We start from the raw sequence: 21,615 nt of genomic DNA, 5'->3' as shown, positions 1-21,615 counted from the left end.
TTCCTTCTTGCAATATTTTCTGTACTATTTTGTTCTTTTCTATCTTATTAAAAGATAATTTTGGTCACATTCACTAAATCTGGTCTCAACCTGCAGTTTGAGAAATCCTGCCTCAGCAGACCAAGGGAGTATGTGGGTGGTGGGGAGGGAGAGGGGTAGAACTGCATTTTTAAAAAACCCTAATATTTAATTTGTTTGTTTGGCTTCCTCCCTCCAGGAATCAGATTACCCTGGAGACAGGGTCGGTGTTTTTGCTCTTTGCTTTTTTGCTCAGGGGGATTTTTTGCTCTTTCCTCGCTCAGCCCTCAGACTCCGGGATCAACCCTGGAGGCTATCAGGAAAAGCCAGAGGCCGGTTTAATCTCAACAGCCGGTTCCTGGTCCCTCCGGGAAGTGAGGACAGCTGAGACGCTGGCGCTCTGGGGTGGCGAACCGGCCTCCCCGTCTTGGAAGGCTCCCGGGCTGCCGAGAACTTTGCCGCCCTCCTGCCGGGAATTGAGACCAAGCGAGCTTCAAGTTCTCCTCGAGAGTTCGCGGAAGTGCGAGGTGGGGGAGTCGCGGAAGAGGCGGCCATCGTCAGCGCTCTGTGGGTCTCCTCTAAGTCCCCCGTGCATCTTCTGGCTTGGCGTTGTCCGGCCCCTCCCCGAGCCAGGAGGCATACAGTTGGAAAGGGTGACTTCTGCGAGTCCCTTAGGTCCTATTTGGAGGGACTGAAGACCGCGAGGAAAAGTGAGCAGTAAGGGGCCTGGTCAGCCTTCGTCCAGCCCGCCCTGGGCTACCGGTACCCTTGAACCCGCCCCTACTGTTTTGTCTCTGGGCAAGTTCCAGGCGCTCTGCACTCGCGATCCAAAGGCGTGGCGGCGCGAGCCATGAATCGTATGGGTGCGCTGGGCTGCGCAAGGCTGCGGTGGGCGCTGCTGGGGACGCGGGTGGCTCTCCCTGGCCTCGGCTCCCACGGGGCCAGAGCCAAGGCCGCAATCCCCAGCGCCCTCCCTGCGGCCCAGGCAGCCGAGGCTCCCGGAACCGGGCCTGGCGATCGGAGGCTGCGGAGCCTGGAGGAGCTTTCAGGGCCAGGGCGGCTGCGTCTCTTATTCCAGCTGTTGGTGCAAGGCTACGTTCTGCACTTGCACCAGCTCCAGGTAACCGAGCGGGGGGCCTCGCGACCAGGGGATGTGGTGCGTACCCGGACAGAGAAGTTGGGGATGGGGAGACGTTGGACAAAAAGTGAAGGACACGTTTAGCTCGGGACCGAGTGGGGCTGTGGTCATACACTGGAAATCTGTAGGGGCTATGAACTGAAATGAACAGGTCAAGGGGTGGTATGAAGCAGGAGGGCACTGGGCTAGAGGTGATTTGGGAGGCTAGGTTTAAAGTGGACAGAGGTTGAGATTCAGTCTCATCTCCTTGACTCCTCTTTTCACACTGGGTACTCCACCCATTCTAGACTTCTTCCAATTCCTTAAGCCTAGAAAGTCCTTCCCCCGCCTTAGGGTCTAGCAGGTTCCCTCTGCGTGAACTGTTGTCTTCACCCTTCTACTTAAACACTTGTTTTTGTCTCTGTGATTTCCCTGGGCTGGGTTAGACACCTGTTAATGTGCTCTTGTAAAGCACCATCTTCTTTCTCTGTCACTTCCTCTGTGTTATATGTTTTTTAAAATTTATTTATTTTTAATTTATTTATTTTTGGCTGCATTGGGTCTCCGTTGCTGTACGCAGGCTTTCTCTAGTTGTGGCGAGTGGGGGCTTCTCATTGCAGTGGCTTCTCTTGTTGCGGAGCACGGGCTCTAGGTGTGTGAGCTTCCGTAGTTGTGGCACACGGGCTCAGTAGTTGTGGCTCGCAGGCTCTAGAGCATAGGCTCAGTAGTCGTGGCAGACGGGCTTAGTTGCTCCGCGGCACGTGGGATCTTACCGAACCAGGGCTCGAACCCCTGTCCCCTGCATTGGCAGGCAGATTCTCAACCACTGCGCCACCAGGGAAGTCCCTGTGTTATATGTTTATAAGAAATATAAACATTTCTTTAATATTGCCCTCCTGTAAGAATGTAAGCCCTGTGAAAGCAGGGATCCTCCTGTTTGGCCTGTATCTCCAAGCCTGGCACTTGTAGATGCTCAAATATTTGTTGAATCAATGAAAAGTCCATATTTTAATTGTATCCTCAGGCCACATCATTTAAAAATGAAGTGATTGATGATATGATCTAATACAAGTATCAAATGCTTTCTTAATAAAATTAATATTTCAAACATTAAAAAAAATAAAGTGGACAGAGGTTGGGAGAGAAGGGAGCTGTCTTGGTAATAGAATAGCACATGCAAGTGTATAAGCTGCCAGATGTTATAGAACCACTATTTATCTGTGGTGATATCTATGGTGATATCAGCTACCACAGACTTCTTCCAGAGGAAATGGCTTCTGGAGGATTACAGAGGTTTGGCGATTTGCAGGGTAAATTTCCCCTTAATGGAGAAAAAGATGTCATTGCTCAGAGGGTGAAAGCAAAATCATAGACATTAAGGAAAAGGTACATTTTTGTTATTAAGAAATCAATGTCCAGTAAGAAGGTTTTATCCAGTGGAACACTGATATGAGGCAGGGATGGATGGATCGCCCATTGTCAATGGACAGAGACTGGAAAATCCAATGTTGGTTAAGTTGGAGAGGTTTTAGGAAGTGAACCGAAGAGATTCATGTGGGATTTGTCTTTCTGATTACTATTAACAAATATTAACGCACCACTCTGCCCCAGGCATTTTTCCAAGAGCTGAGCTTCGGTGAGATGTGGCCAATACCCACATGGGGGTTAAATGCTCCTTTGGGGAAGAGGGGGAACAAGGGAGTAAACAAATCAGCAAACAGCTAATTTCAGAAAGAAAGCTTGAGTGCCCTGGGAGGAGAAGCCAGTCCAGGGCTGGGGGAGGAGTGGGACCTTTGATTCAAGTGTGCCATCCAGGCACATGTGTGGTTGTCAGTGATTGACAGGAGTAGACAGGCCTTGGGCTGGGCTGATGAACAGACTGGTCACCAGGTGGCTGTGCTGGGCAGTAGTAAAAAATGAGGAGGAGCTGTGGGGACTTGGGATACGACAGGCCTTTGAGGAGGATATTGAAGGCCAGACTAAGGGCCCTGGTTCTTCTGAGGAGCCATGGTGAGCTATTGAGCAGGCATGGGGTGAAGATGGCCTCCAAGGGACACTGTCCAGGTTATGGTGTGTACAGTAGGATGGATTGGACAGGAGAGGCAGAGAGGGCCTCGGGTGACAAAGGGTATGGCATTATCTGAGCCATACCCCCCCAGGGAAAGTTGGACTGGGAGTTAATGATGAGGGAGGAAATGACTGTGAGGGTTTGAAGGTCCAGACTGAACACAGTTTCTCTGCACCTGCCTGGGCTGCTGCCATCTCCCCTGGGGTCTTCTCTGTTGGGTTCATGTTTCTGAGGCATGGTGGACAGGTCACAAGGCACTTGGAGATGGTTAAAAAAAATTATTCCCTGTGTGCTCAGCTCCAAGAAACCAAGTAAGCCAAGAAACCAGAGTCCTGAAAGCTTCCCCTGCTTGATTTAACCTCTAGAAATGTGAGCAGCCCAGTGAATGCCCCAAGGGTGGGGACTAAGGATTTCTCACCATTTTTCAGGGAAAGTTTATTGGGAAGTTTTGCTCAGGACTATCTCTGCAGCAGTAACTACCAAGAAATTCTCGACTGCCCTAGGAAGTGGAGGAGGAAGCAGGAGAAAGCCAGGAGTGTGTGGCCATTTATTTATTTTTCATTAAAAAAAAAAAAATTATTTATTTATTTATTTGGCTGTGCCGGGTCTTAGCTGCAGCACACAGGATCACGGGATCTTCGTTGGGATCTTCACTGCGGCGTACGGGATCTTTTTAGTTGCGGCATGTGGGATCTAGTTCCCTGACCAGGGGTGGCACCCGGGCCCCCTGCATTGTGAGCACGGAGTCCTAACCATTGGACTACCAGGGAAGTCCCTGTTTGGCCTTTTATTTTATTTTTTGAAATCAATTTATTTTTGGCTGCATTGGGTCTTCGTTGCTGCGCTCGGGCTTTCTCTAGTTGTGGCGAGCGGGGGCTACTCTTTGTTGTGGTGCGCGGGCTTCTCATTGCGGTGGCTTCTCTTGTTGCGGAGCACGGGCTCTAGGCCTGTGGGCTTCAGTAGTTGTAGCACGTGGGGTCAGTAGTTGTGGCACATGGGCTTAGTTGCTCTGCGGCACGTGGGATCTTCCCGAACCAGGGCTCGAACCCGTGTCTCCTGCACTGGCAGGCGGATTTTTAACCACTTCGCCTCCAGGGAAGTCCCCCTGTGTGGACTTTTAAAGGAGGCCGGACTAGAATTTTGCAGAGCCTCCTGGCTCTGGCCTTTGTATCCCAAAGATCTGGAATCACATGAACCTGGGCTGCTCCATGGGAAATATATTAGCCCTTCCCACTACATGTGGCTGGTGTGAGTTAGTAAACAGCGGAGTGCTGCACATCTATAAAAGCCAGTTAATACCCCTATTGAGAAAGAGGATGCTTCCAGTGACCCACTTTGTATCAGTTCAAATCCATTTGGTTGCCACTCTCACCGGCTTAAACTATAAAGCAGCTTTATTGGTTCCTATAATGGAAAAGTCTAATAGTTGTGTGCCCTTCAGGTATAGTTTGCTCTAGTGATTCACAAGACCATCAAAGCCACAGTTCTGTTCTGCAGTTCTCTTGGTTCTGCTGTCTCACAGAACTTAGTTGACTGGCCTGGGTTAATTGCCCATTCCTGAACCCATCATAGTGGCCATAGGTGTACTCTAGCTTAGACTCATGCAGGCTTACTCCTAAAGCTGGGGTTGGGGGCCCTGCCACCTAAACAGGCGGCTGCCGCACAAGGAGGAGAACAGGAATTGATATAAGGGCAGCTGACCATAATGTCTCCTGCACCCTCAGTTGTCAAAAACTGCGTATCACACATAAAATTAATAAAATCAGCTTAGGGAAGCATTGTAGGACTTTAAGGGGTTGGAGTGGGAATTGGGACATCTGAAAGCCTTGCTAGTCCATAAATACCCGTTCCTTTCTCTTTTCTAACTAAAATAATGACAAGAGTGCTGAAAAAGTGAAATGTGAACATATGTTAAATTTATATGTAAATTTATGTAACAAAGTGATATCTTTCAAAGATGTTGACCCTGAGAATGATGAGATCAGCTGTCTATTCTGTAGCTCTCATTGTGGACTACCTGGGTTGGTGACCCCTCCTGTGTCTCCCTAATGCTTCCTGTACATATTTGTCATTTCATGTATCATGTTTCTTTTTTTTTAAATTTTATTTATATATTTATTTTTATTTATGGCTGTGTTGGGTCTTCGTTTCTGTGCGAGGGCCTTCTCTAGTTGCGGCAAGTGGGGGCCACTCTTCATCGCGGTGCGCGGGCCTCTCACTATCGTGGCCTCTCCCGTTGCGGAGCACAGGCTCCAGACGCGCAGGCTCAGCAATTGTGGCTCACGGGCCTAGTCGCTCCGTGGCATGTGGGATCTTCCCAGACCAGGGCTCGAACCCATGTCCCCTGCATTGGCAGGCAGATTCTCAACCACTGCGCCACCAGGGAAGCCCCTCTTTTTTTTATATATAGTTACAAAATTTTTTTTTCTTGTGATGAGAACTTTTAAGATTTACTCTTTTAGTAACTTCCAAATATACAATACAGTGGTGTTATAGTCACCAAGCTGTGCATTACATCCCAGGATGTAATCTTGTAATGCCCACTTATTTATTTTATAATTGGAAGTTTGTACTTTTTGACCACCTTCATGCATTTTGCCCTCCTTCCATGCCCACCTCTGGCAACCACCAATCGGTTCTCCATATGTATGAGTTTTGTTTTGGTTTGTTTAATTTTTAGATTCCACATACACATGAGATCATTCAGTATTTATTTTTCTCTGTCTGACTTATTTCACTTAGCATAATTTCCTCAGGGTCCATCCATGTTGTTGTAAATGGCAGGATTTCCTTCTTTTTTATAGCTGAATAATATTTCTGGGTGTGTGTGTGCGTGCGTCGCATTTTCTTTATACATTCATCCATTGATGGACGCTTAGGTTGCTTCCATGCTTCCATGTCTTGGCTATTGTAAATACTGCTGCAGTGAACTTGAGGGTCCATTTATCTTTTTGAGTTTAGTGTTTTCATTTTCTTTGGATAAATACTCAGAAGTGGGACTGTGAGATCATATGGTAGTTCTATTTTTAATTTTTTGAGAAACCGCCATACTGTTTTCCATTGTAGCTGCACCAGTTTACATTCCCACCAACACTGCATGAGGGTTCCCTTTTGTCTACATCCTTGCCAACTCTTATTTTTTTGTCTTTTAGCCACTCTATCGGTGCAAGGTGATATCTCATTGTAGTTTTGATTTGCACTTCCCTGGTGACTAGTGATGTTGAGTACCTTTTCATTTACCTGTTGGCCATCTGTATGTCTTCTCTGGAAAAATGTCAAATCAGATCCTCTGCCCGTATTTTAATTGGATTTTGTTTGTTTTGCTATTGAGTTATATGAGTTCTTCATATATTTTGGATATTAACCCTTATCAGATATATGATTTACAAATATTTACTCCCATTTAGTAGGTTGTCTTTTCATTTTGTTGACGGTCTCCTTTGCTGTGCAGAAGCTATTTAGTTTAATGTAGTCCTGCTTGTTTATTTTTGCTTTTGTTACCTTTGCTTTTGGTGTCAAATTCAAAAAATCATCATCAAGACTGATGTCAAGGAGTTTACCACCTATATTTTCTTCTGGGGTTTTTATGGTTTCAGATCTTAAGTTCAAGTCTTTCATCCATTTTGAGTTAATTTTTGTGTATGGTGTAAGATAGTGATCCTATTTCATTCTTTTGCATGTGGCTATCCAGTTTTCCCAATACCATTTATTGAAGAGGCTGTCCTTTCTCCATTATATATTCTTTGCTCCCTTGTCATAAATTAATTTACCATATATGTGTGGGTTTATTTCTGATCTTTCTATTTCTTTCTATTCTGATCTATATGTGTGTGTTTATGCCAATACCATACTGTTTTGATTACTATAGCTTTGTAATGTAGATTGAAATCAGGAAACATGATGCCTCCAGCTTTGTTCTCCTTTCTCAAGATTGCTTTGGTTATTCGGGGTCATTTGCAGTTCCATACAAATTTTAGGATTGTTTACTTATTTCTGTGAAAAATGCCATTGGAATTTTAGTAGGAATTGCATTGAATCTATAGATTGCTTTGGGTAGTATGGACATTTTAACAATAGTAATTCTTCCCATCCATGAGCATGGAGTATCTTCCCATTTATTTGTGTCTTCTTTAATTTCTTTCTTCAATGTCATAGTTTTCAGTGTACAGGTCTTTTACCTCTTTGGTTAAATTTATTCCTGGGCATTTTATTCTTTTTGATACAGTCGTAAATGGGAGTGTTTTCTTAATTTCTCTTTCTGATAGTTTGTTATTAGTGAATAGAAATAAACTGATTTTTGTATTTTGATTTTGTATCCTGCAAGTTTACTGAATTCATTTATTAGTTCTAACAGTTGTTTTGGTGGAGTCTTTAGGGTTTTTGATATATAGTATCATGTCATCTGCAAATAGTGATAGTTTTACCTCTTCTTTTCTGATTTGGATGCTTTTTTTTTTTCCTGACCTAATTGCTCTGTCTAGGACTACCAATACTATGTTGAATAAAAATGGCAAGAGTGGCCATCCTTGTCTTTTTCCTGATCTTACAGGAAAAGTCTTCAGCTTTTCAACATTGACTATGATGTTAGCTATGGGTTTGTCATATATGGCCTTTATTATGTTAAGGTTCATTCTCTCTATACCCAGTTTTTGGGGTTTTTTTAAACATATTTATTTATTTATTTATGGCTGCATTGGGTCTTTGTTGCTGCAAGTGGGCTTTCTCTAGTTGCAGTGAGCAGGGGCTACTCTTTGTTGCAGTGTGCGGGCTTCTCATTGTGGTGGCTTCTCTTGTTGCGGAGCACGGGCTCTAGGCACGCGGGCTTCAGTAGTTGTGGCTCATGGGCTCTAGAGCGCAGGCTCAGTAGTTGTGGCACACGGGCTTAGTTGCTCCACGGCATGTGGGACCTTCCTGGACCAGGGCTCGAACCCATGACCCCTGCGTTAGCAGGTGGATTCATAACCACTGCACCACCAGGGAAGCCCCTATACCCAGTTTTATGAGAGTTTTTGTCATAAATGGATGTGGAATTTTGTCAAATGCTTTCTCTGGATCTATTGATATGATCTTATGATCTTTATCCTTCATTTTGCTAATATGTTGTATTACATTGATTGATTTGCAGTTGTTGAACCATCCGTTCATCCCTGGAATGAATTCCTCTTGATCATGATGAATGGTTTTTTTGTTTGTTTGTTTGTTTGTGGTTTTTTATGTATTGTTGAATTTGGTTTGCTGATATTTTATTGAAGATTTTTTTCATTTATGTTCATCAGGGATATTGGCCTGTATTTTCTTTTCTTGTACTGTCCTTGTCTGGTTTTAGTATTAGGGAAATTCCAGCCTCATAAAATGGGTTTGGAATTGTCCCCTCCCCTTCTTTTTCTTTTTTTCTTTTTGGAAGAGTTTGAGAAAGTTTAGTATTAATTCTTCTTTAAAATATTTGGTAGATGGGCTTCCCTGGTGGCGCAGTGGTTGAGAATCTGCCTGCCAATGCAGGGGACACGGGTTCGAGCCCTGGTCTGGGAAGATCCCACATGCCGCGGAGCAACTAGGCCCGTGAGCCACAACTACTGAGCCTGCGCGTCTGGAGCCTGTGCTCCGCAACAAGAGAGGCCGCGATAGTGAGAGGCCCGCGCACCGCGATGAAGAATGGCCCCCGCTTGCCACAACTAGAGAAAGCCCTCGCACAGAAACAAAGACCTAACACAGCCATAAATAAATAAATTAATTAATTAAAAAAAATATTTGGTAGAATTCACCAGTGAAGCCGTCTGGTCTTTGACTTTTGTTTGTTGGGAGGTTTGATTTTTTTTTGTTGGTGACTGATTCAGTCTTTATATTAATAATTGATCTGTTCAGATTTTCTGTTTCTTCATGCTTCAGTCTTGGTACAATGTATGTTTCTAGGAATTTATCCATTTCTTGTAGGTTGTTCAATTTGTTGGCATATAATTGTTCACAATAGTCTCTTGTGATCCTTTGTGTTTCTGTGGTATCAGTTGTAATGTCTCCTCTTTCATTTCTGATTTTATTTATCTGAGTCCTCTTTTTTTCTTGGTGAGTCTAGCTAAAGGTTTGTTTATTTTGTTTAGCTTTTTAAAAAGCCATCTCTTAGTTTCAGTGATCTTTTCTATTGTCTTTTTAGTCTCTGATTTATTTCTGCTCAGATCTTTGTTATTTCCTTCCTTCTACTAACTTTTTAAAATTAATTTTTATTGGAATATAGTTGTTTTACAATGCTGTGTTAGTTTCTGCTGTACAGCAAAGTGAATCAGCTATACAAATACATATATCCCCTCTTTTTTGGATTTCCTTCCCATTTAGGTCATCACAGAGCACTGAGTAGAGTTCCCTGTGCTAAACAGTATGTTCTCATTAGTTATCTGTTTTATACATAGTATCAATAGTGTATATTTGTCAATCCCAATCTCCCAATTCATCCCCCAGCCCTTTCCCCCTTGGTATCCATACTTTTGTTCTCTACGTCTGTGTCCCTCTTTCTGCTTTGCAAATAAAATTATCTATACTATTTTTCTAGAGTCCACATATATGCATTAATATACAATATTTGTTTTTCTCTTTCTGACTTACTCCACTCTGTATGACAGACTCTAGGTCCATCCACATCTCTGCAAATGACCCAATTTCATTCCTTTTTCTGGCTGAGTAACATTCCATTGTATATATGTACCATATCTTCTTTATCCATTCCTCTGTTGATGGGCATTTAGGTTGCTTCCATGTCCTGGCTATTGTAAATAGTGCTGCAATGAACATTGGGGTGCATGTGTCTTTTTGAATTATGGTTTTCTCAGGGTATATGCCCAGTAGTAGGATTGCTGGGTCATATGGTAGTTCTATTTTTAGTTTTTTAAGGAACCTCCGTACTGTTCTCCATAGTGGCTGTATGAATTTACATTCCCACCAACAGTGTAAGAGGGTTCCCTTTTCTCCACACCCTCTCCAGCATTTGTTGTTTGTAGATTTTTTGATGACGGCCATTCTGAACAGTGTGAAGCGATACCTCATTGTAGTTTTGATTTGCATTTCTCTAATAATTAGTGATGTTGAGCATCTTTTCATGTGTTTGTTGCCCATCTGTATGTTTTCTTTGGAGAAATGTCTATTTAGGTCTTCCAGCCATTTTTTGATTGGGGTGTTTTGTTTTTTTTTTGATATTGAGCTGCATGAGCTGCTTGTATATTTTGGAGATTAAGCCTTTGTCAGTTGCTTCATTTGCAAATATTTTCTCCCATTCTGAGGGTTGTCTTTTTGTCTTGTTTATGGTTCCTTCTACTAACTTTGAGGTTAATTTGTCCTCCTTTTTCTAGTTCCTTGAGGTGTAAAGTTAGGTTATTCAAGATCTTTCTCTCTCTCTCTTTCTTATTTTTTTTAATCTTTCTTGTTTCTTAATGTAGGCATTTATTGCTGTGAACTTCCTTCTTGGAACTATTTTGCTGCTTCCCATAAGTTTTGGCTTTTGCCATTCTTTGCATCCTTTCCCTGAAGCCTCCATTCCCACCCTCCACTGGACATCAGCATCAAAGGCCAGATGATCCGTGACCTTCTGAACCTGGCGGGCTTTTTCTGCCCAGCGCAGAGGATATCTTTTCCAGCTCCAGCAGCTCCAGTAGCTCCAGCAGCTCCACCACCAGGTCAGCCTCCTTGCTTGTCTGCAGTTTGGCTGGCAGCATGAGCAGCCCCATAGAGACTCTGGGAAGGGATGGTGTCTGCATGTTCCCTCCTGCTTGATCTCCCTTACTGCTTGATCTGCCCTGACAATCTATCCATGCACATTGCCATGTCAGTGCCCCTAAAAGCATGTTTGATTAATTGCTCCCCTGCTCAGGAATCCCTACAGGTCCTGAGGAATCAGCTTTAAATTCCTCAAGCAGACGTTTGAGGCCCCAGCCTCCTTTTCCCAGGCACCCCTCACTTTAAGTTTTGCTATGTTGTGTTTTCCATTTTCATTCATCTTTAGTTTTTTTTAAAATTTCTCTTTTGATTTCTTCTTTGACCTAGTGGTTGTTCAGTAGCATGTTGTTTAATCTCCACATATCTGTGAATTTTCCAGATTTCTTCTTGCAGTTGATTTCTTTTTTAAAATTAATTAATTAATTAAATTATTTCTGGCTGTATTGGGTCTTTGTTGCTGCGCACGGGCTTTCTCTGGTTGCAACAAGTGGGGGCTACTCTTCGTTGCAGTGCACAGGCTTCTCATTATGGTGGCTTCTCTTGTTGCAGAGCATGGGCTCTAGGCGCATGGGCTTCAGTAGTTGTGGCACGCGGGCTCAGTAGTTGTGGCTCGTGGGCTCTAGAGTGCAGGCTCAGCAGTTGTGGCACACGGGCTTAGTTGCTGCACGGCATGTGGGATCTTCCCAGACCAGGGCTCAAACCTGTATCCCCTGCATTGGCAGGTGGATTCTTAACCACTGCGCCACCAGGGAAGTCCTTGCAGTTGATTTCTAGTTTCGTACAATTGTGTGGGAAAAGATGCCTGATTGGATTTCAGTCTTCTTAAATTTATTAAATTTTGTTTTGTGGCCTAACATTTGATGTATCCTGGAGAATGTTCCATGTGTGCTTGAAAAGAATGTATTCTGTTGCTTTTGGGTAGAATATTCTGTATATGTCTGTTAAGTTCATCTGGTTTAATGTGTCATTTAAGGCCAATGTTTCTGTATTGATTTTCTGTGTGGATGATGAAGTGGGGTATTAAAGTCTCCTACTATTATTATATTGTTATCTATTTCTCCCTTTAAGTCTGTCACATATTTAAGGGCACATGTTTCTTACCATTGCCTGTTTATATAGCTTAGAGATTGGGCTGTGAACCTCTGAGGGCCTATGTCTTTCCCAGCTCTGTGTCCCCCAGCATCAGGCACAGTTCTGGATACAGGGGAGGTTCTTGACAATGTTTGATGAATGAATACATTTCATGTACCAGTCAAAGGGCTATGAGTGGTACTGAGCAGTAGCTACATCTGGTGGTAAACTTCTTTGTGAGATTCTTCTCAGATCCCTGATCTGAGTTGTTTGACATAAGATAGAGTGAAAAAGGGACAGTGAGGGAGGTGGGCAGATTGATCAAGCTGGCCCATCAGGTCTTAGCTTTCTAGGTTCAGAAACTAAATTTTGTCAGTTCATTCAGCATGGGTAGACTATTGGGGACTGACCCATATTGGTCAAACACACAGAAACAAATTGTGAATTGGAGTATTTATTTACAAAAGTTAGCCCTCCCAGGGATCTTATACCCCATCACATAGAAGCCCTCTATTCTAGTTATTCCTACCTGACAAACTATCCCAAAACACAGTGGCTTAAAACAACATTTTGTTATACTCATGATTTTGTGAGTCAGGAATTTGGGCAGTGCACATCAAAAATGGCTTATCTCTGCTTCACAGTGGAGTGGGGCTTTAGTTTGAATGGCTGAAGATGGCTGGGATGGCTCAAGTGGGACCATATGTTTGGGCCTCAGGTCTGGTTTTTGGCTGGCTTCCTTAGCTTTTCTCCATGTCACATCTGCTGGGGCTGGAATTTCCAAAATGGCTTCTTCAATTGCATGTTGGATGCCCGGGCTGGTTTGGCCAGAATGGCTATTTCTTTCCCCACATGACTAACCTGGGCTTCCTCGCAGCATGGGGGTCTCTGCATAGTCAGACTTCTTACAGGGTGCTGGTTTCCCCCAGAATGAATATTCCAAGAGACAGAAAGTGGAAGTTGCCAGTTTCTTAAAGCCTGGTTCTGGAAACTGGCATAGCATCATTCCTGCTGTATTCTACACATCAAAGCAGTTACAGAGTCCACCCAGATTCTAGAGAAGAAGATGTAGACCTGAACTATTAATGGGAGAGATGTCAAAAAATATGTGGCCCTCTTTAATACACCTAACCTCTTCCTAGAATCCACGTACCTAGGGAGAGAAATTAGTAACTACATTAGTGGACTGCTTGGTGTGCAGGGACCCCAGAACTAAAGCAGTAGAATTGTATGGAAAAAAATTTCATCTAGGCCTTGGAGAAACCTGGTTGAATGTGCTTCTCTGGTGCCTGTCCATTAGATTAAGTATCTCTCTCTCTTCAGAGATAAATGCTGCCTATTTTTGCCCTTTGGCTCCTACTTCTGGGTTTTGTAATGGCCACTCCCATCCTGTTAACACATTCTTTCTTCAGTTTGGCTAATACCATTGATTAGCTGGATTTTCTTTCCCAGTACTCATGTTACCATCAAGCCTTCCAGAGATTATCCTCCAGTTACCTTGACTTGGCTTGAGTGTTTTACAGTCTCATCTGGCAGATGTTTACAGATTGTCCTTGAGACTCTGGTAGAATATAATGTAGCTCTTTAAAGCCTCAGGGGTGGGAAATTTGAAACTAGGTATTAAGGTATAAAGTGTGAGTCATACCGACTTAGCAAATGCACTGCCAGAATTTTTATCTTACGGATAAAATTTGTGGTCAAAGAAATATTACACACTTTTCAAGATAGCAATATTTCTGATTGGGAAATGTTAGAATGACTTACATATCCCAGTAGGGAACTAATTAAATAAATTACAGTACATTCATACAATGGAATTTTACGCAACCATTAAAAATAAAAGGGGCAGATCTATGTGTATTAATATGAATTGCTTGGTAAGAGATGGGAAGAAAGTAAGGTGCAAAACTATATAATATGCCATCATTTGTGGATAAAAAGTGTGAGGGGTATATTCATATATATATATATTTGTATGTGCATAAAATATCCCTGGGAGGACACACAAGAAATTGGTAATGATGGTTGCCTCTCTGTAGGGGTCTTGGAGTCTGGAGATGAGAGTTAGGAGGAAGACTTACTTTTTTTAAAAAATACATTTATTTATTTATTTTTGGCTGCTTTGGGTCTTCATTGCTGCACGCGGGCTTTCTCTAGTTGTGGTGAGCGGGCTCTACTCTTCGTTGCGCTGCGCAGGCTTCTCATTGAGGTGGCTTCTCTTGTTGCAGAGCACGGGCTCTAGCCACGTGGGCTTCAGCAGTTGTGACACGCGGTCTCAGTAGTTGTGGCTTGCAGGCTCTAGAGCGCAGGCTCAGTAGTTGTGGCACATGGGCTTAGTTGCTCTGCGGCATGTGGGATCTTCCTGGACCAGAGCTCGAACCCGTGTCCCCTGTATTGGCAGGTGGATTCTTAACCACTGCGCCACCAGGGAAGTCCCAAGACTTACTTTATATTGCAAGACTGCTACGGACCTCCACCAGAGTTTCCTCTGGCTTCATCCTGCCCAGGCATAGTTCACCATCTTTTGGGTCTTTTTGTACCCTTTGCATTTTAACAGTGTACATATATATTGCCTTTTACAATTTAAAAAACAACAACAAAAGAATGGAGAGCAAGAGATAAAGCATGGCTGACCTAGTGCTTCCTGGTCCAGCATAATATTTTGAGATCTTCTGATGGCCTTTCCTCTTGTACCCCTGTTTGGTTCTGGGTCCTTACTTTTGATGTCCACTTCTGCGTCTGCATCCTCTTTTTAGCTGTGCGTCCATTGCTGGTCATCTTCTCCTTGTTCTTGAATACTCTCATTGTTCCACTCCAGACCATCCCAGCTTGCAAGCAAAGGTGCACAGCTTACTGAGGTTTGCCTCTGGGTGTGTGAGGGGTGCGGGTTGGGGGCGCCGCTTCTGTTTTCCTAACAGCCTCTCTGAGGGCGTCCCAGGCAAGGCCTTTTCTTGGATTACCCTTAGATCTGCCTCTACTTTCAGCCCATTGTTTCTGTCTGGTACAAAATCAGAGGAAAATTCTTACTGTCCACCTATCTGGTACATATCTTTGTAACTTTATGACAGTGCTTCTGTCTTGCATAAAAGCAGACATTTTTATAAATATTGAAGTAATGGCTGCACACATGCACAAAAAAATTTTTTTTGCGGCTTTGTTTGTAAAACCAAAAATTCAGAAATATGTTAAATGCCCATCAGCAGGATAAATAGATTGTGACATATTCATACAATGGAACACTATGCCATAGTCATAATGAACGCACAAACTTTTTATATCTCAGTATAGAACTTGGCAGGGGGAGGGATAAATTAGAAGTTTGGGATTAAGAGATATACACTATTATATATAAAATAGGTAAACAGCAGGGACCTACTGTATAGCACAGGGAACTATATTCAATATCTTGTAATAACCTATATGAGAAAAGAATCTGAGTTATTATATATAACTGAATCACTTTGCTGTACACCAGAAACTAACAGAACAGTGTAAATCAACTGTACTTCAATAAAAAAATTAGAACTCAGAACCAAAGTTGAGTATAGAATGATATGTACTGTAGAATACTATTTCTATAAATTAACAACCACGTGAAAATAATATGGGCTATCATTGTGATGTAGTAAAATTATATAAATATTGACAGAAAGAGCATATTTCAAATTCAAGATAGTGGTTGCTCTGGGGAGGGAAGGCAAAGGGAAAGATAAGAAGAGGACTTTGAATCTGAAATGTTTTCTTTTCTTCTTTTTTTTTTTGTTGACATATTTTTTTTAACATCTTTATTGGAGTATAAATGATTTACAATGATGTATTAGTTTCTGCTTTATAACAAACTGAATCAGCTATACATATACATATATCCCCATATCCCCTCCCTCTTGTGTCTCCCTCCCACCCTCCTTATCCCACCCCTCTAGGTGGTCACAAAACACTGAGCTGATTTCCCTGTGCTATGCGGCTGCTTCCCACTAGCTATCTATTTTATGAAATGTTTTCATTTTTTAAAAAGATTTGAAGCAAATATGACAGATATTAACAGTTCTTAATTCTGGAGGGAGGGTACATGGGTGTTTATAATGTTATTTTCTTTAATTATCCACATTAAAGTCTTCATAATAAAAAATACAAGTAATTCTGCTCATCATGAGTTCAAATGGTGCCACTGGCTTGGTCTGATCTTAGAGAAGAGCATTCAAGACAAGGTTCAGAGCAAGGAGAACTTGGGAATGCTGTTAGTTATTTAGCACCCTCTGTCACTTGGAAATGTAAATTCCACTTGTGTGAGGGGGTTAGGGCTAAACTCCTGTTGACACTTGGACAGCACTGAGTCATGGCTGTGCCAGCTGGATTCCTCTTTACCTTTGACCCTGAATGATGCCTTCTTTCTGGCATTGGTCAGTGTAGGCAAAAGAGAGGCCTGGTGCTTGAAGTTACATCTCTCCTTCTGTTTATCTACCTGATGGCTGCCAGCTTTTCGTGCCAGGTTTGTCGACACTGGCAAAACAGTACTTAGTATTTGTGAGTTCACTTTTGTCCTCAGGACTATTTACTTGCTGTTTTAGTGTTGTTTTTCTGTGCTGAGAGCCTCCTTAAGGAACCCACTATCAGTAAACCAAACAGGCCTCTAAGTAGGAGAATAGAACATCGCAATGCAGTATCAATTTTTTTGAGGGGAGATTTTGGATGATTTTAATGTTTTTTTTCTTGTAACAACTTTACTGAGATATAATCACATACCATACAACTCACCCATTGAACAATTAAGTGGTTTTTAGTATATTCACAGAGTTGTGCAACCATCACCACATCAATTTTAGAATATTTTAATCACCCCAGAAAGAAACCTCATACTCTTTGGCAGGAACTCCCTGCTCCCCATTCCCTCATCAGTCCCTGGCAACCACTAATCTACTTTCTGTCTCTATGGATTTGCCTGTTATGGACATTTCATATAAGTGGACTCATTCAATATGTAATCTATTGTGAAAGGCTTCTTTTACTTAGCATGATGCTTTCAAGGTTCATCCATGTTGTACATGTGTCAGTACTTTATTCCTTTTTAATGGATGAATAATATTGCATCATAAGGATATACCCCACTTTGTTCATCCATCCATCTGCTGATGATATTTGCATTGTTTCCACTTTTTGGCTCAGTGTTATATTTTGAGTTCTTAAGGTCCACACAACTGTCAAAGATAAGCACAGTTGGGCATTAGTTAAAGTGGTGAAAACAGATTTTGTTCAGGAACTACTGACAGTAGGGGAAAGAGAGTAACTCCTTTCCAATTTGTGCAGAGGTGACTGGCGTTTTAAAGGGAGAGTGAGGGAGTCGGGTGTGGGATGGCAGGGGCTTGAAAAGAGTCAGGGAAGTGAAAAATGACAAAAAGCAGGAACTGGGGTGAGGGTTGGTCCATGTGAAACTCATTTGGGTTTGCTAACTGGTGCTTATCTTATCAAAGTTAGGCTCCCACCCTTCCACAGAGACTGGGAGACAGGGGCCCTATCTTCAGATGATGGCTGGAACAAACAGGACATTCCTTGGCAGACTTGAGTTTTCTCAAGTAGGCACTTTAAGGAGGGTTTCATCCTAGGGATGAAGGTCACTCTAGGGATGTGACTTTGAGCTGTTAGAAACTATGTTAGTGTGTTCAAGTCTTTAAAGGCCAATGTTGGTGCAACAAAAAGAATAAAATACCTAGGAATAAACCTACCTAAGGAGACAAAAGACCTGTATGCAGAAAACTATAAGACACTGATGAAAGAAATTAAAGATGATACAAACAGATGGAGAGATATACCATGTTCTTGGATTGGAAGAATCAACATTGTGAAAATGACTATACTACCCAAAGCAATCTACAGATTCAGTGCAATCCCTATCAAACTATCAATGGCATTTTTCACAGAACTAGAACAAAAAATTTTACAATTTGTGTGGAAACACAAAAGACCCCGAATAGCCAAAGCAATCTTGAGAAAGAAAAACGGAGCTGGAGGAATCAGGCTCCCTGACTTTAGACTATACTGCAAAGCTACAGTAATCAAGACAATATGGTACTGGCACAAAAACAGAAATACAGATCAATGGAACAGGATAGAAAGCCCAGAGATAAACCCATGCACATATGGTCACCTTATTTTTGATAAAGGAGGCAAGAATATACAATGGAGAAAAGACAGCCTCGTCAATAAGTGGTGCTGGGAAAACTGGACAGCTACATGTAAAAGAACGAAATTAGAATACTCCCTAACACCATACACAAAAATAAACTCAAAATGGATTAAAGACCTAAATGTAAGGCCAGACACTATAAAACTCTTAGAGGAAAACGTAGGCAGAACGCTCTATGACATAAAATCACAGCAAGATCCTTTTTGACCCACCTCCTAGAGAAATGGAAATAAAAACAAAAATAAACAAATGGGACCTAATGAAACTTAAAAGCTTTTGCACAGCAAAGGAAACCATAAACAAGACAAAAAGACAACCCTCAGAATGGGAGACAATATTTGCAAGTGAAGCGACTGACAAAGGATTAATCCCCAAAATTTACAAGCAGCTCATGCAGCTCAATATCCAAAAAACAAACAACCCAATCCAAAAATGCGCGGAAGACCTAAATAGACATTTCTCCAAAGAAGATATACAGATTGCCAACAAATACATGAAAGGATGCTCAACATCACTAATCATTAGAGAAATGCAAATCAAAACTACAATGAGGTATCACCTCACACCAGAGTGACCACCATCAAAAAATCTACAAACCATAAATGCTGGAGAGGGTGTGGAGAAAAGGGAACCCTCTTGCACTGTTGGTGGGAATGTAAATTGATACAGCCACTATGTAGAACAGTATGGAGGTTCCTTCAAAAACTAAAAATAGAACTACCATATGACCCAGCAATCCCACTACTGGGCATATACCCTGAGAAAACCATAATTCAAAAAGAGTCATGTACCACAATGTTCATTGCAGCTCTATTTACGATAACCAGGACGTGGAAGCAACCTAAGTGTCCGTCGACAGATGAATGGATAAAGAAGATGTGGCACATATATACAATGGAATATTACTCAGCCATAAAAAGAAATGAAATTGAATTATTTGTAGTGAGGTGGATGGACCTAGAGTCTGTCATACAGAGTGAAGTAAGTCAGAAAGAGAAAAACAAATACCATATGCTAACACATATATATGGAATCTAAAAAAAAAAAAAACATGGTTCTGAAGAACCTAAGGGCAGGACAGGAATAAAGACACAGATGTAGAGATGGACTTGAGGACACGGGGAGAGGGAAGGGTAAGCTGGGATGAAGTGAGAGGGTGGCATGGACATATATACACTACCAAATGTAAAATAGATAGCTAGTGGGAAGCAGCCACATAGCAAAGGGAGATCAGCTCGGTGCTTTGTGACCACCTAGAGGGGTGGGATAGGGAGGGTGGGAGGGAGATGCAAGAGGGAGGAGATATGGGGATATATGCATATGTATAGCTGATTCACTTTGTTATAAAGCAGAAACTAACTCACCATTGTAAAGCAATTATACTCCAATAAAGATGTTAAAAAAAAAAAAAAGTTCTGAAACTAAGTACGAACTATAAAAAAACAAAAAACAAACAACAACAAAAGAACGGCCAATGTTGGGGCTCCGTTGAGAAGAGTGCTGAGGAGCCTGACTAGAATTTGGTAAAGGAGAAAAGTCTTTATCGTAACCTACAGCTGTGTTTCCTAAATTTGTTTAGGTCCCCAACCCTTTGAAAATCTGAAAGCTATGGCACTTCTCTACAGCAGAAATTTGTGTATGTGCACAGCATATTGCATAGGATTTCAGCTCTCCATCCCCTCCACCCCCAAGCCTGTCTGCACACCCAGGTTACCACACCTTGCCCTGGAGGTGGATTAGTGTGTTCTAGGCACTATACCTAGAATTTGGGTAATGGTTGCCAGGAGCTGCTTTGGGTTATCTACCTTAACATATAGGCTAGCCACAGAGCACCTTTGGAATCAATTAGTAGTATAATTCCCTTGTTTAACTGATGAGAAGATGTCAAGCTCACACATACAAGACAAGGCAAGGCTGAGGCCTGACTGATTCAATCAGTAAAGCTATAACAGCCACTTTTAGATTTAGACATTTTATTGCTCACATAGTGAAAGGATGAGAGAGGCAAAGGCACCAGCTCCCTGTGATGCTGTGCCACACCCTCGAAGGACAACCCCGAAACTCTTCCAATCAGATGACTGCACTGCGAGTTGCAGGGTACCCTGTTGCTGAGGAGACCCTTCTAGACTGTAGCTAAGGAGTTTTATATTCTGCAGCTCTTTTCTGTGTGGGCTTTCTGCCCACCCCTCTGCAGAACCCGGGAAGTGATAAGAAACTGTCTCCTGACAGCCTCCCAGGTGAGCTAGGGAGGTGAGTGGGAGGTGGCCTCAGAGCAGCTCCTTGTAAGGAGGAGTGCAGGCCCTCCAGTCTCTCATGTTCCAGGAGGATCACAAAGTCTTCTGCCAAAACTCACAAGTTTTGAGCTCTTGAGCTATGGCTCAAGTCTTTGAGTGTGTGGATATGTGTGCAAGCTTGCCCCACAGCTGCAACCCTGACCTTTCACTTATCCAAATAAGAATTCTCAGGGGCAGAGATCACCCCATCAGATGGACATTGTAATTTTACTGATAGGAGCTCATACCAAATCTGTTCTGTTTGTCTTAGGCAACATCAGATGGGAGTCACCACAACCATGATTCTCTGCAGTTTAACTAGGCCTATCTGGAGTGTAGACTGCATCCAGGCTCCCCATTTGGAGGACAACTAAAGGTGTCAGCCACCACGTCTACCCCACCTCAGCCGGCCCACGGAATTCTTGGGCAGTATGATTGTCTATTACCACCCACGGTGAAGAGTTTAGAACAACCCGTGACTAATGAACAAATAAAAGAGGCCGACAGTGACAGGATGAGGCTAAAGAGACCAAATCAGTGTCCAGAAGTTTAATCTTGCTCTGTCATCTTTAGTGGAGACTGGTCCTTTCTGAGGTCAACGGATCTTGGGACATTTCTGAGAGTTTTTAGATTCAGATTCTCTTTGGCCAGTGTTGAGGGTGGTGGCAGCAGTCTGAGTTAAACTGTGAGATGTCTGTAGACAAGAATTAAAAGAGATTAATAGTCCCTCCCATCACCCACAACCTCCCAGCGTTGATCTCTGACGTCCCACCAGCCAGGGGTGTTCCTCTTGTTTCCATAGCCATGTGACCAGTGTGACCAGTCTCTCCAGCAGTCACTCCATTCTGTGTCCCAATCATCCTTGTGTCTTACCCTCACATGATCCCTGGTTTCTCCTGAGCTGCCTCAGTTGTTTCTTTCTTGTATACCTTGTACCATCCTAGATCATCTCCCACCTCCTGATATATGGGCCACATCAAGACCACCTTAGGAGCTGTCACCTCATATCATGGTCATTAGCATCGATACCCATGGTTGTGCAAGAGCGACAAGCATAACTGGTGGCAGAAGAAGCACCAAGTTAGAGTAGTTCACTCCCTGACTCTTCCTGCTACTTGCAAATTCCAGTGGCCTGGTTTCCCAAGGAGTAGGTGTGGGAAGGAAAATGGTAGAATGAGAAGAAGGAATT

The 21,615-nt window shown here is 42.7% G+C and overlaps 1 protein-coding gene across 1 annotated transcript in view; it reads left to right on the top strand.

The window, feature by feature from the left end:
* The first annotated feature begins 387 nt into the window (after positions 1–387).
* CYP27A1 (cytochrome P450 family 27 subfamily A member 1) overlaps positions 388–21,615 on the top strand; it is a 46,597-nt gene continuing 25,369 nt past the window's right edge. Inside the window, exon 1 of the mRNA XM_068544437.1 lies at positions 388–1,138. Coding sequence (XP_068400538.1) covers positions 869–1,138 — 270 coding nt within the window. The 5' untranslated portion in view covers positions 388–868. The remainder of the gene's footprint in view (positions 1,139–21,615) is intronic.

This window comes from Eschrichtius robustus, chromosome 5 (genome assembly GCF_028021215.1).
Source record: "Eschrichtius robustus isolate mEscRob2 chromosome 5, mEscRob2.pri, whole genome shotgun sequence".
NCBI lineage: Eukaryota > Metazoa > Chordata > Mammalia > Artiodactyla > Eschrichtiidae > Eschrichtius > Eschrichtius robustus.
The sequence above is the reverse complement of the archived record's forward strand: the minus strand, read 5'-3'. Positions and strand labels throughout refer to the sequence as shown.